The 16,732-nt window shown below is 29.5% G+C and overlaps 1 protein-coding gene across 1 annotated transcript in view; it reads left to right on the forward strand.

The window, feature by feature from the left end:
* Window positions 1–16,732, forward strand: part of LOC123264784 (PH and SEC7 domain-containing protein-like) — a 53,878-nt gene that overhangs the window by 30,782 nt on the left and 6,364 nt on the right. The window contains 10 exon segments of the mRNA XM_044728263.1: window positions 2,430–2,802; window positions 5,203–6,577; window positions 8,856–9,088; window positions 10,029–10,222; window positions 10,344–10,466; window positions 10,469–10,535; window positions 10,665–10,834; window positions 11,102–11,318; window positions 13,383–13,527; window positions 14,010–14,153. Of these exon segments, the coding sequence (XP_044584198.1) occupies window positions 2,430–2,802; window positions 5,203–6,577; window positions 8,856–9,088; window positions 10,029–10,222; window positions 10,344–10,466; window positions 10,469–10,535; window positions 10,665–10,834; window positions 11,102–11,318; window positions 13,383–13,527; window positions 14,010–14,153 (3,041 nt within the window).

The following is a 16,732-nucleotide window of genomic DNA, read 5'->3' on the forward strand; positions in this document are numbered from 1 at the left end:
GAATAGAAGATAATGCTGTATTGTCATTGTCATATTATCATAGAATATTGTGTCTATAGTAATGTATTGGTACTAGTACTGGTGTAACGCAACTGACACATTTGCCCTGGTTACCCAAACTTAGCAAGTTAACATTACATTTGTATTTGTACACACGATCTATGTATAAAGTTGCTTTCAAACATTTCTTCTATTGGGTGGGGCGCCAAAACTCCTGATATGGACGGCAATTTCATATATTGATCTTCATAATACAATAGTAGAACGATAAAAATTTACAGACCGTAAAATAAATATTTCTTTATAAAACTTCTTTTATTACTTTTTTAAAAGTAGAAAAATTTTTTTTTATTCTAATTTAGAATAAATAAATTTATTTCTTCAGTAATTTTAAATTAAATTTAAAGTTCAAGGGTTGAAAAAATAAAAAATTAAAAGCAGTAGAGGGCTCCGTAAATAAAAACTGAAAGTAAAAACTGTTTTAAAAGCTCTGGGTCTGGTTGACACTGAGAATTTATTTGAATTTTATCAGCAGATAGGGGAATCTGTTGTAGGCTTTCATTCAGAATAATGATAAGGCTGGCTGTTCTATTGATATACACACGTTTGAAGAGACACGTGGGCTGAGATAATTTTACTTAGACGGCTTGATATCACTGTATTGAGTTTTAGCTTTTACCAACAGTAAAAACCGACTTAAGTACTGAAAATTCTTCTCAATTTATCTCGGCAAGTGATTCATGCATTGCATAGATTTTTTATTATTATTAATGTAGTAAACCGATGGACTAATGAGTATTGAAAGATGTATTTTTGAGTTTTTCTTCTTGAAATGACTAATGTTCATTTCTTCTTTAATAACAATAAATTTATCAGAATTTATGGTAATTATTTACAAGTCGAGTCCACCCTATTTTTGGTTATATTTAGGTGAAAAATTAACAATTTTAATTTTTTTTTATTCTACTTATTTTTACGGCGGATTTGTGATAAAAAATGCCGTGAAAGAAAAAAATAAAGATTTTGATAGCTTTTTTGCTTTCAAAAGTAGAAAAAAATTTTGGCTCTCATGTTTTTGGATAAAATTTTTATTTTATCTTTTTTTGATATATATTTTTTTTTAAAAAGTACACAAAAAAACAAACAATTAAAAAAAAAAACTGAATATTACAATTTTCTAAAAAATTTATAAATTTTTTTTTAAATTTGTAAAATTTATTTAAATTGTGATATTTAACTTCTTTTTTTTTTAATTGTTAATTTTTTTATGTATTTAAATAAAAATATATCAATAAAATCAAATAGAAATTTTATTCGAAAAACGAAAATTAAAATGATTGACCTTACTTTTTTTTTTCTACAATTGCTGCTTTTTTATTTTTTATAAAATTAAAAAATTTTTTTTTTAATAAAAAAAATTAATAATTATAAAAAAAAAGTAATTATTTACAAGTAATAGAATCAACCCCATTTTGGGCGATAATTAGATGAACAATTGACATTTTTTAATTTTTTTTTTATTCTGCTTGTTTTTACGGCGAATTTGTAATAAAAAATGCCGTGAAAGAAAAAAATAAAGATTTTGATAACTTTTTTACCTTCAAAAGTTTGAAAAAATTTTGGTTCATGTTTTTGAATAAAATTTCTATTTTATCTTTTTTTGATATATTTTTTTTTTGAAAAGTACTCAAAAAAATTGAATATCAAAATTTTCCAAAAGCTTTATAAATTTTTTTGAAAATTTGTGAAATTTATTAAAATTGTGATATTTAACTTTTTTTTTTAAATTGTTAATTTTTTTATGTATTTATCAAAAAAAAAAAATATATTAATAAAATCAAATAGAAATTTCGTTCAAAAAAATAAAAATGAAATTGATAAATAATAAAAAATAATAAATAAAATTTTTTTAAAATTTCAATTACTGTAAAAGTGATTTTATTCCTCTTGAAAATATTGTAATTACTCTTAAATATTTTATAGGTCACTGGTTTTATATGAGAAGCATCAGATTTATGGTCGGTATTTTTTACCGGAGGAGTTTTTAAAAAATGTCAAGCGCCGTCATGTTTTATAAGTGATTGATTCTATTATTTCGAAATAATAAAATTCAAACCGTTAACTGGCACCTGTGGTAGCAGACACTGATAAAAAAAAATCTTTATTCATTTTTGATAAATCTGTTAGATATAAATCCTCGGTAATTTTATTCTCTTCGATTCATCTATTCAATTAATAATTATTTTTTATTAAAAAAAATTCGCCGGTATAATGTTACATTTTATTATTAATTTATTTATCAAGTGTTATTGATACAAATATATATTTAGAATTAAATAATAAATATTTTTATTTGATGCAAGCTGTAATAAAAGCACAAGTAGGTCACACACTTAAAGAGTCATTCTAACCAGATAATTAACTTGCAGATCCAGCAATAAAGTCGCACGTGAAGCGTCTGCTGTCGTCAGGCCAGGGTATTTGCGAGGCGGAGCTGTCGACGAACAGTTGCGGAAAAAACTCTCATAACAACACCGGCTCTAACTCTAACGCTGTAAATTGCGAGGACAAGACCACCAAAAAAACTAACCTGATCTTCGACAATTTATCAGACAACTCATTGCCATCGGTGGAGAGTGTTAATCAGTATGCTAAGCGAACCAATGGCTCCTACAGCGACGCCTCGGGCTCGTCTGAGTTTGAGGCACTTCTTCCGCCAGCCGACAGCTTCAAAGAAGAGGAGCGTGCCCAGTGGGAGCCTTTGTCTGGTGAGAAATTCGCTAAACAGAAAAACACACCAAGGTAATTATTAATTAATTATTTTATTATTGTACTGATTGAAAAAAATGATTTAATTAAAGAAAAATCTTGAAGCAAAATTTAGATACATTTTTTTATCAATCAATTTTATTAAGTAATCTATGTTATTAAGAGAATAAGAAAAATTTTGTTTCCAGAATAGTCATATGATAAAATCGGTTTTTTTTTAGTGAAATTTAGTGTCATTGCAAAAATTCTTGATTTTAATTTGTGCCTTTTCAAGATTTCATATCATTCTCACCGATAGTCAATTTATGATGATTAGTATTTAGGCTGCATTTGAAAATTCTCTATCTTTAGATAAATAATTAAGAAATGACCTTGTATCTTGTGAACTATTGATATTTTTGAAGATATAAGCTCACCCCGACGTTACGCTCATAGAGACCTTTCATTTGAGTACCCACATCAATTTTTCATATATTTTATATATATTACATATATCGATGGTCTAATTAGCAATTTGTCTAACTCCTTATTTTTTAGAGGGTGATTTTTTAACATTTTGATGTAGCAATAATCTAATTATAAATTATTTGAATGATTTAAATCTAAATATTATATTTTTATTAGATATTAATGATATTAAATAGTTTTTTAAAGTGATAATAAATTTTTAACTAATTGTTTTTTTCGTACACTGAAAAAAAATTTTTTTTCCTCCTAGAATACTAAATTTTTTACTCGAGTTTTCTTGATTTAAAAAAAACTGGTATTCTTAACCTTAAAATACCACGTTGTATTATAAGGATAGTTTTTTGACAGTGAGGAAACTGTATTCTTATAGTTAAAAAACTTTCGTATTTTAATTATAAGAATACCAATTTTTTATTTATAAGGAAACATTTCTTTGGTAGAAAAAAACTTTTTTTTCAGTGTACAAATAGAAGATTCTCTAAAATGGAGTTAGACAATTTGCTAATTAGAATGTCGATATGTATATATGAAAAATATATCAAAATGCATGTAGATACTCAAATGAAAGCTCTTGATGAGTGTAACATCGGAATGAGCTTACATTTTTAAAAACGTCAATATTCAAGAAAGTACAGTGCACTTTAACATAATTAAGAAATGACCTCGTATCTTGTGAACTATTGATATTTTTAAAGATATAAGCTCACCCCGACATTACGCTCATCCAGAGCTTTCATTTGAGTACCCACATCAATTTTTTATATATTTATATGTTTATATAAATATATAATCATATAAATATGAGGCGATGTAAGGGAAGATTATCTGCGGCTATCTAGATCTAATTGTTGTATGTATGATAACTTGTTTCTTGTTCGTGGTATACGTATCTGGAATGCGCTGCCAGCTGAAATTACGAAAGCCGAAAGTTTCGAAATATTCCGTAGACTGTGCTATGATTATTATTTCCAAATTTATTGATCTGCTATATCGAACGTTTATTACTGCTATTGAAAGTTGTTGAGCTTTGTATAACACAAGTATTATTTATAAGCATGATTAGCATGTTATTACTGTTAATTACTATATTTATTTTGATTTTATTTTTATGTATCTAAAACTCTGTACATCATACACTAATTATAAATGTATATTTGATGATGGTTCTGAGGGAGCCTAGGCTCCAGAATCCAATAAAATTATTATCTATCTATCTATCTATATATATGTATATATGAAAAATATATGAAAATGCATGTGGGTACTAAAATGAAAGCTCTTGATGAGTATAACATCGGGATGAGCTTATATTTTTAAAAATGTCAATAATTAAGAACTGGCATTGCTATCTAGTCAACTATTGACATTTTTAAAGGTATAAGCTTACCCCGAAATTGCACTCATCGAGGCCTTTCATTTGAGTACCCACATCAATTTTTCATATATTTATATATATTATATATATGAATATATGAAAAAATGATGTGGGTACTCAAATGAAAGCTCTAAAGGAGTGTAACATCGGGATGAGCTTATATCTTTAAAAACGTCAATATTTAAAAAAGTACAGTGCAATTTAACATAATTAAGAAACGACCTTGTATCTTGTGAACTATTGATATTTCTAAAGATATAAGCTCACCCCGACATTACACTCATCGAGACCTTTCATTTGAGTACCCACATCAATTTTTCATATATTTATATATATATATTATATATATGTATATATGAAAAATATATTAAAATACATGTGGGTACTCAAATGAAAGCTCTTGATGAGTGTAACATCAGAATGAACTTCTATCTTTAAAAACGTCAATATTTAAGAAAGTACAGTGCAATTTACCAAAATTCATTATTTAATAAAGCAAAATTTTACTTACTTATAGTTCACATTACTGCAGTCACATAATGACAAGGTTACTAGTTAAATAAAATTAATCTATAATATTAAAATTTCAGGTTTGAAGCATACATGATGACCGGGGATTTGATGCTTAACTTATCGCGCACACAACAGAGCTCAGGACTACTGCCAAAGTACCAAAAGAAAGTAGACTCGTTGAGGTACAACAACCACTACATTCACCGGCATCACCACCACAACCACCATCACAACAACCACCACCACCATCACCACCACCACAACTCGGTGCCTACCAGCCCCAACGAGATGATGGGCCACAACCGAAACTACAAAAACCCGCCTTCAAACCCTCCAGGCGTCGGGATGAACACCGGCGGCTCGAATTCCGCCAACACCTCCCCAGTTGGTCTGATAAAACGCGACGTGGCCGGGACTCAGCACACCCACTCCATGGTCGACAAGTCTGCGATCTCCAGCTTCGGGTACTCCAGCGGGTTCGTGAGAACGTCGCGCTCCGAGGACCACCTGCAGTTCCAAAAAGACCCGTCGATGAGCGCGGTGGACATTGACATCGACGATGATGTAACTTCCAGTTTGAACACTCTGCTGGACACCAGGCCAGACAGCGGACAAGGAGTGTCCAGCGAGCGCATCGTCTGGACCTACAACGCTCCAGTGAGCTCGCCCTCGGCGTCAGAGCGCACGTCTTGCTGCCAGAACGGGAGCTCTCAATCCTCCTCGTCGTCAACGGGCAGCAATTCCTCCTCTACTGAAGACACCAGTCCTCAGCGGTCTCTGTCTCCAGCTTCTCCGACCTCGGTGTCATCCTCCGTGATGTCCTCTAACTCCGGGTCACGCAGATTTCCGCTGCCCAGTGGCACCACGTGCACCAACAGTGTCAATCCGAATTGTTTGGCTGGAACGGGTAACGCTGGAACGATATCCTCGGGACACTTGATTAATAACGTGCCCATGATGATGATGACCGACCCGAGCAACGTCAATAATTGCTTAAATATCTCCGGTGGTGGTAACGGCAGCGGGGGTGGAGCTGGCGGAGGTGGATATCACCCGACAAACGGGGACCTAAGTCAATCGGAAGCTATCAGTAATATGTCCAGCCCCGACTACAATGACGAAGAGACAATGGATATACTTAGTGCGCGGGATATTATGATGGTGAGTGATCCGAGTGACAGTGACTCGACGATCCTCGCCAGTGAACCGCCCCAAAGGCGGCTTAAAACTGGCTACAGCCAAGAGACTAGTGATCATCGTATAGTGATACAAGTTAAGGGCCCTGAAAAGGACTCTAATCCTAGGAATAATAATAATCATAGTAATAGTAATAATAGTAACAGCAATCCTGGTGGAAGCCCTAGACAAAATCGCCGGAGAGGCTCCGGGGGAAATAACGACCGCCCACTTTCCAGCGTGAGTTCTACAAACGCTGAATTTTCTGGTTACCAGGTATTTTCCTGCTCTCCTTTGTCCTTAACCTTTTGTTCTAATCCTAATAATTTTCTATTCTTTGTTATAATCCTCTGGTTCTAAGTCAAAATATGCCTTAATCTCTAAACAAATGGATTTTGATAAAAACTTTTAAGGAGGAAATACATGTACAGGCTTAAAAAAATTTGATTTTTTTTATAAATCGCTTGTAAAACTATTCAAAAAGATAGATTTAAAATTTCAAGTCAAAATTCCTATTCGTTTAAAAGTTATAAGCGATTTAGTAATTGCTTTAATACTATTTTACGTTAACTTTTTTTTCAAACGCGTTTTTCTCGAAACGAATTTTTTCAAAACTGTGTGCAGTCTAGCTCAAAGAGTTTTAAACCAATCATCTTGCGATATGGCTTATAATTTTCTTTATACAATTACCTTGAGTATGAACCTCAATCGGAAGCGATATTTTTATTTAAACTATTTTTTTTTTAATAAACAATGTATGAAAAAGTGGTAAAAAATCACGACTTAATTTCACAGCCCTCTAAAAAATGCAAATTTTTACCTTTTTTTTTGGAATTGAGGTTCATATGGAATACACATATCAATGAAGTAATTTTTTTGTGGCATTGATTTCAAATAAAAATTGTGGCTTCTATACTGCACACAGACTGTTAAGTTGGATGACAACCTACGATGTGTATCAGCTGATATCTCCGCTATTTGTTAACTTATATTGTTGTTTAACACAAAAAAATACTCATAAATATATGTGTAAAATAACCTGATAGTTTCAATAAATAATATTAATTTGTTATACCTTAAAAAAATTAATGAAAATCAGCATGAAAACTGCCTTCTACACGTATTTCCCCTTAAAGGGAAACACCACTGTGACGATCGAAAAAAAGAAGTGATTTTCGGGAATTTTTTTAACAGGGAAAATAAAGGAATTTGGAGATCGGATTTTTTTATTTTATTAAGGGTACATTAAAGATTGTTACCCTAAATTTTTATTAAAAAATATTTAATTGTTTCAAAGTTATTAACAATCTCGTAGAGCACTAGAAAAAATTTCCCTCTCCATGGTCGGTTCGATAACTCAAAAACGGATCATCTGAAAATAAAAACTCAAATTTCTTTCTAATCAGTAAGGATGTAGTTATCGTCGCACGTACGGAATTTTAAAAAAAATAGCGACTGATTGAAAATTTTCTCTCTATTCTTACTGTTTTTTTTTTTTTTGTTTTAACCTGGCTGAAAAAATCTTTAAAGTAAAAATTTCTTAAATTCTGTACGTGCGACGATAACTACATCCTTACTGATTAAAAAGCAATTTGGGTTTTTATTTTCAGATAATCCGTTTTTGAGTTATCGAACCGACCGTAGAGAGGGAAATTTTTTCTAGTGCTCTACGACATTGTTAATAACTTTGTAATAATTAAATATTTTTTAATAAAAATTTAGAGTAATAATCTTTAGTAAAATAAAAAAAATTCGATCCCCAAATTCCTTTATTTTCCCTGTCAAAAAAATTCTCGAAAATCACCTCTTTTTTTCGATTGTCACAGTGGTGTTCGCCCTTAAGAACCTCTTCTAATCCTAATAATTTTCTATTCTTTGTTATAATCCTCTGCTGGTTCTAGGTCAAAATATGCCTTGCTTAATCTCTAAATATGAATAGATTTTGGTAAAAGCTTTTATTGTTTTGATAAACAAAGCTTTAACTTGGTAAATAACTTGTTAATAATTTACATTGATTGTTACTCGATACCTGGAATTATTTATGACTCTAAACCAAACATTCTGTTTACCTCCGGTCAATGGTACGAAGAATTTCACTACCTCGTTGGTACTTTGCTTGTAATAGTAAGGAACAGGGTATTTATCGACGGGCTTGGGAAATTATCTCATGTATTTTAAGGTAGATTCATTCAATACCAATGTAGAAAATAATTTATCAGCTAAACAAGTAACTATGTTGCTTTGTGGTTGTAAAATATGTTAAATTACAAATTTTGGATTATTGTTGAGGATTTATTGACCTAGATCTTTTGTTTACTTACTATCGGCGCTTTTATCAAGAGATTTTATACAATAAAATGAATGAAATGTAATTGCAAGATTCAAAATAAGTTATCCTTGGAAAAAATGATTAGTCTGTAATTTTACGATCAAATAGATTGAAGTTTGCTCTGTATTTATATATAAAACTTTGAGTTGAAACTTTAATTAGTAAATCTCTTGAAGTTTGCTCTTTTATAAATTTGCAATTAAAGAGACTATTTATATTTATCAGGAATTGAAAGATAATGAAGACGGGGACGCTGTTAATTATTTGTACGAAGAACAAAAACAAAGTGGTCAATCTCCACCGCAGTCAGCTGACGAGGAAAGTGATATTGAAAGCCTTCATAGTTTCCATTATAGCCCTAAAGCTGTTGATCCAGCTTTGGCTGTTAGATTGGCTAAGAGATTATACTCACTTGATGGACTCAAAAAGTCTGATGTTTCGAGGCATCTCAGCAAAAAGTATTTATTTGATAATTATATTATTATTATTGTTGTTGTGTTTAATAATGACTCGAATATCGGTGTTTTTTCATTATTAAAGATAGATAGTTATTATTTTAAGCCTGTTATCCGATCCAATTCTTGAAGAATTACAACAATTAAAATTTATTTCGGCAATTTTTGTTAGAAAATATGTAAAGATGTAATTTTTTATTTAGTGTAACTTTTTTCGGTAAATTTTCTGATGGTATGAGACTTCATACCGAAAAATATTATGGTGAAAGAATAATAATAAAAATTGAACATTCTTCAAGAATTGGATCGGGTAACAGGTTTAAAATAATAATTATCTATCTTTATTAATTATTATTATTATTATTGTTAAAAATTTTAATTTGTTTGCTTTTTTTACTTTGCAATTTTGTAAGAAAACAAAATTTTCAATGACTTACGTCAGAAAAATATCTATAAAAATTGTTAGAAATATTACAAAGATCGGTGATTTTACTTATTAAAGAGAATTTATTATTTTTAAGCCAACTAACCCGATCCAATTGATGGAGACTAATCAATTTTTATTTATTAATTATTTCACTAAAATATTGTCAATATGAGCACTAATATCCTAATTAAAATTGTTTTAAAAGAATCAAAATTTTTAATTATTATATATTCACTCGAGGATGGTATGAGTGCTCATACTGACAATATTGTGGTGAAATAATTAATAAATAAAAATTGAATAGTCTCCATCAAGTGGATCGGGTAAGTTGGCTTAAAAATGATAAATTCTCTTAAATAATAGTAATTATTATTATATTATTATTATTAATTCAATTCTTCAATATCAATTGTAATAATAGTAATAATAATAATAATTATTATTATTGTTTTGATAATGAAATGGAATAATTCTTTCTTTTTTAATGTTAAAGTTGAAAATACGTTTCATTTGCAGCAACGACTTCTCCAGAGCGATTGCCGAAGAGTACCTGAGGTACTTTAATTTTGAAGGAGATACGCTGGACGTGGCGCTCAGAAAGTTTCTCGCGCAATTCTCATTAACAGGGGAAACTCAGGAGAGAGAACGAGTACTTGTACATTTTTCAAAGAGATATATCGACTGTAATCCTGGCTCTTTTAATTCCCAAGGTGACTTTTATAATATTGTAGTAATAATAATTAATGCGTACACTATTCATTATTTTTTAATGGTAATTTTAATTATTATCAAGATATAAAAAAACTAATTATTTAAATATTTAATTTTCAGACGCTGTTCACACTCTTACGTGTGCGATAATGCTGCTCAATACAGATTTACATGGTCAAAACTTGGGTAGAAAAATGTCATGCTCTCAGTTTATAGAAAATCTCTCAGAGCTCATTGACGGTGATACTTTCCCCGAGAGGTGCTTAAATAGCTGTACACTGCGATTAAATCGTATCCACTTGAATGGGCTTTGTAAGTACTCTTGATTGCACAATATTTAATTTATAAATAACCATTCATTACTTTTATCTATATTATTATTATTTATTGTAATTAAAAAATACACTCTATTTTTTTGAATAATTTTTTTTTATTCATTAGGGATGATGATGGTGACGAGTTAGCATCTCAAGTAGTTCAATTAGGCGATGGACCTGCGACATCAGCTTCTGGAAATCCATTCCTAGATGTGCCAAATGTTTCTGGTGCCACGGAATTTAAAAAAGGATATGTAATGCGTAAATGTTGCTACGACGCTAATGGAAAGAAAAGTAATTATTTATTATTTTATTTTAATTATTTATGGAATTTTTATACAGAAAGCTATTAGCGTTTTACTTGAAATAAACTTTACAAGTATTCATTTCTCTAGGAATAAAAAATAATAGCCCTTGAAAAAAATTGCGTTCGATCCAAAGTACTCAGTTATTCAATATACTTTTTTATTATTCCTGGAATTCGTTTATTAATAATGTTGAAATGCTTGAAATGGATAAATTAAGGATAAAGTAATGATTTATATATTACTTTTATTGCAGCCCCATTTGGTAAGCGAGGATGGAAAATGTACTACTGTACCTTACGAGAACTAGTACTTTATTTACACAAAGACGAGCACGGCCTCCGTAACGACAGCTTGCATAACGCGATTCGAATTCATCATGCACTGGCAACTAAAGCGTCGGATTATACGAAGAAGCAACATGTTTTCAGGCTCCAGACTGCCGACCAGGCGGAATATCTCTTCCAAACTAGGTAAATTTTATTTCTTCTCCTACGCTGTCTAATTTTGAATAAGTTGAGGTATTAAAAAAAATTTAATCCATATATAAGAATTTCATTAACGTAATAGTCGTTTTATTACTGTTTTTATTATTTATCATACTTTGACCCACTTTTCATTTTCATTTTTTAACTTCCTGCTAAGAAAATAGAAAATTTTCCACTAAAGGGAAGTTATTGATTTCGATCTGATTTTTGAAAGTCGAGTTTTCATCAAAAAGGGTTTCATTGAAAGGGTTTATCAAAACTTAGATCTGATAAAATTTGAGAGTTAATCCATCGAGCCATTCCAAAGAAATTAAAAAAAAAAGTTTGAATTTTTATGTTTTTTTTTTTAAATAACTTTAAAACGTGTCGAAAAATCATAATAAAATAATGGATACATTTTTAGTGCTTAAAAAATTGCGTCGAATGTAGCCAAATCGAAATAGCCACTGATATGAAATACGGACCCAGTTGATCGAATTCTTAAACTGATAAAAAAGGTCCGGTCTTGAAATATCAATTTGTTTAGGAGTAATCGTTGGTATATTCAAAATGGGGTGACATCCGGAAGTCCACGTAAAATTTTTTTCAAAACGTTTTTTTTTTTTTTTTTTTTCAAAATAGCAACATGAAATGATTTTAGAAAGTAAAAAATGGTTTAATTTAAGTGTTTTTTCGGTGTACATCTACTTATATCATTGTATAAGTGTAATATGGTTGTGATAGAGGCATTTAAAGATAAAAAAATTGCTTGATCTTGACGAGTCGAGTATAAAGCACAACCTCACGCGCTTCGCGCTATGAGGCGTGCAACAGTAAAGCGGACATCGGGGTGACAAAAATATAAATATTACAGAATTTAATGTAGAAAATATAAAAGCCACAATTTATAATTTAATATCTAAAATACTCTTTCATCTTAAAAAATTACAGTTTCAAACAGTAAAAATTGCCATTTTAATATATAGTCCATATTATGAGGAGAAGGGAAACTCAGATGAAAGAGAAGGGGGTCTCACTCTGGGAGAATTTAACATTTCAAACAGTAAAAATTATACTTTTAAAATATACATTTTACCAGTCCAAGCAAGTCAATAATTACAGTTTGATTTTTAGCATTGCGTTTAAAATTTACCATTTTACTTTGTAAATGTCTGAATTGTTAATTATTATACTTTAACATTTTAGACATTTACATAGCAAATATTACTGTTTGAAATAGTATTTTCTTCCATTTAAAGAGTAAATTGTAACGTTTAAATGGTAAATATCATATAGTGAATAGTAAAATCACGATTTTACTGTTTGAAATGGTAATTTTTTTCAGTTGATCATTACTTATTATAAATCTACTATTATTTATTACAGTTTACTTTTTTTCGTGTGTACGTTTTCTTTTTATGCTTTAAAAACTGCGTCGAATACTTTTTTAAAAAAGAATTTATTAAACTGCTTCGAGTTGATCGAAAAAAATCTCAACCTCAGGCATAATCGTATACTGAAAACAACGAAGTCCAATAGAAACTATGTCATCAATAGTTTCTGTCTCCAAAAAACAGAATATCAGCTCTCATTAATAGATATTACACTGAAATAAATTTTTTCGATGGTTCCTATAAAACATTCTTAGCTAAATTAAAAGAAATCTTGTAATTTCCAAAATGCTGCAATACTTTCTCCTTTGTAGATCAGTCTAGTTTCTTTTATAATTCTATTTATATTAAATTCTCTCAAAAAAAAATTTTTTTGTATTACCAATATGTACAAAACTGATTGGAGTTTAAATAATAAATAATAATAAAAAAAGAAAATCGAACGACGCATTCAAAAGTTACAGTTGTTCAATAAATACACTTTGAGTTCGAAAAGCTCAAAATATGAAAATCAGTGCTTTGAGCTTGAAAAGCTCAAATATTAATCGAAAAACACATTTTAAGGCGCTTCAAATTCAAACTTAGTGGGAAGTTCTAAGTTGGCCTGCGCGGTCAACTAATTTCCAGAATTTTTTAACATTTTAATCTTTTTAAAATACTATTATTTATTTTTTTTCAGTGATTCAAAGGAACTACAATCGTGGATAGACACAATAAATTTTGTTTGTGCAAGTTTTTCATGTCAACCTCTTGCCGGAGCGGTAGGTTCTCAACGAAAGTTTCAGCGGCCTTTGCTTCCCTGCAGTCACACCAAATTGACGCCTGTAAGCATCGCCAACCAATCCACTCCCGATTTATTAATATAATTTAATCATAATATATTCTAAAATATTTTTAATTTAATTAAAAAAATCGATATATATATATATAAAAAAAAAAAAATTTTTTTTAATTAACGATGTCGTTAATAATCTATTTTGATTCTGTCTTTTATTTTCAAGCATTCCTCCACACACTGAGGCAAACTCTCGTATAAGTTCGTATCGGAGATGCATGACTTGTTCGACAAAGTGCGAAATATTAATATAAAAATAATAATAGATAAATTATGATTATTAATAACAAGCAAATACACTTAATAATACATTTCACACAGATATACGACACACTGAACACCGGTTTATTACCCTAATTGCAGTGCCTACGCTCATAATTATAATTAATATAATTAATTATATTTTAGTGTGAAATAGTTTATCATTAAATAGTGTCTGTATAAATGTTTTAATTAAATATTTATTTTTAGCGTGAACAATTAAGGGACCATGAAGAACGAGTTAGCAGACTGGAGGCTGAGCTCGAGGAACATCGAAGACATCCGCCGGAACGGGGAGCTAAAGCTCTCACTGTACAAAATTACAAAGAAAAAGACGCTTATCTTCATTATGAGGTTCAATATTTTTTTTTTTTAATTTAATTTAATTATTTCAAAGTTTTATTAAATTAATTGACCTTTTCTGGAAAAAATTTAACTCATAAATCTATATTAAATGGAGAGCCGGTTTTTTTGTCTGGTTATACTGCGAAAACTACTGAACTGATCGGAATAATACTTATACCACAAGATGCAGCATGTTTCGGAGAAGGTTTTAATATATCGCGTGCCTAATGCCAATCGTTTTGTAAACATATCGCGTTACAGATGCCATAAGGGCGTATAAAATTGTTTTTTTTTTTTTTTTGCATTTCTGCACATTTCGGACGAAAATACATCGATTACCGAAAAAAAATTTTTTTATACGCCCTTATGACTCCCGGGACCCACCTCGGATGTCATAAGGGCGTATAATAAAAAATTCTGTTTTTTTTTCTAAGTCCAAGAAAATTTTTAGTTAGGAGAAAAATTTTTTTTTTTTTGCATTTTTACACGTTTCATACAAAAATACGTCGGTTACCAAAAAAAAATTTTTTTTGATACGCCCTTATGGCATCCGAGATGGGTCCCGGGAGCCATAAGAGCGTATAAAATTTTTTTTTGTATTTTTGCACATTTCAGACGAAACTACGTTGATTCCCGAAAAAAAATTTTTTATACGCTCTTATGGCTTTTCACCGGGACCTTTTGCTATTCTAAGGCTAAAAATGAAAAAAAAATTTCTAAAGCCAAAAGGGCGTATGTCTCAAGTTATACGACCTTTTGGCTTTAGAACATTGAAAATTTAGTGATCTAAAGCCAAAAACGCGTATAATTTTTAACTTCCCGTTAAAAAAATTAAAAATTTTCTAAAAGCGGGAAGTTATTGGTTTTACCCCATTTTTTGAAAATAGTGTTTTCATCAGATCTATATTCAGCTATTCGCTATGAGTGTGACTGCAGCGCCAGTCAAAATATGAACTACGGGAGGCTGTCAGAGTATGTTTTTATACGTATGTCAATAGCAAGAAACATAAAAATAAATAAATTTTATAAATAATTGTAAAAAAAAATTATAAAAAATATGTGACAATTTTATACACCGATAGAAGGATTTGTTTGTTAATGAATATTTTTAACTGTTAGCAAATATTTATTTAAAATCAAAAGCAAAAATAGCATTTTCTTTTGACACTTTTTATAATCCTATAGCTGGAATACATGATAATAATTCAATTCACTAAATAAATTAACCTTTTAATATTTATAAATACAAAAGATAATTATGAGCTATGATAGAATTCGGTATTTTACAATAAACGTTATTATAATGTAATATAATTAATACAAATAATTTATAAAAATGATTTTTGTTTATAAGAAATCTTCATATCATATGATATTACAAGCAAAACAAATTCACTCAACAAAATATTTATTAACTGTTAATAAATATTCGTTAACTATTAATAAATAGTTATTAACTATTAATAAATGTACTTTCCTACCAAATAAATATTTATTGAATGTTAAAAATATTTATTAAAGTTTAATAAATTAAATAATTGTCTTCAAATAAATTAAATTATTAATAGTTAATAAATCCTTTTGTCAGTGTAATAATTGCAGTTTTGTTTTTTAGTTAAACGAATCAACAACAAGTACGTATAATGATAAAAAAAAAAAGAATGCAGTAAATATTTCTGCTGGTATTTTTTAAGACACAACAACTCTGGTGTCTCATTTTTTTTTAATTTATTAAAATTAAAACAAAATAAATACTTCCACGTGTACTTGATTATAATTTTAGGAATAATAGCCTCCCGTAACTCCGAAAGTAACCACTGCGAACGCTTCAGTCGGCTTCATTTACCCTACCATGGCTTCACTCACAGCGAATACTCAGCTCAAAAAATTTTTTAACGATTAGTTAATAATTTCTTGCTTATAATAAGATGTTTTTCATTCTATATATACATATTATTTATGTTGATTATAATATTACATTATTACTTATGTTGATTTTGTTGATATAAACTTTATGTATCTTTGCCATTCGGCTGTTAGCTTTGGCATATATATTTAATAAATAAATAAATAAATTATGAATTTTAACTACAATTTTATGCAACGAATAAGAAGAAAACTTATAAAAAATATAAAATTTTAGTACGCGAAAAATTTTTTAATTCATATGCTTCTTTAATCATTGGACTGTCCAAAATGATGAAAATTTAAATTTACTACTATCGAAAATGTTGAATTTTTCAAAATTTTTTTTTTTCACAAACTTTCTCCGGACAATTTTGAAGACTGTTGTTCGAAATTATGAAAAATCTTGATTTTTTTTTATACGCCCTTTTGGCGTTAGTACGTCAAACATTTTTTTTCTACAGATCTTTACGTTTAGAGCGATTCTTAAAAGAATGGCAAAAAAAATTTTTTTAATACGCCCTTTTGGCATGGAACCCTAGGTATCTAACTGCTGTAATACGCCTTTTTGGCATTAGACACGCGATATGATATGGTGGTGATTACTTATCCGGAACCTATATTTTTTTGACTTAGAAATAATGAATTTATTGTAACTAAATTTATTCTATTCGATTGTCATT

Source organism: Cotesia glomerata, linkage group LG5 (assembly GCF_020080835.1).
Source record: "Cotesia glomerata isolate CgM1 linkage group LG5, MPM_Cglom_v2.3, whole genome shotgun sequence".
Classification (NCBI taxonomy): Eukaryota; Metazoa; Arthropoda; class Insecta; order Hymenoptera; family Braconidae; genus Cotesia; species Cotesia glomerata.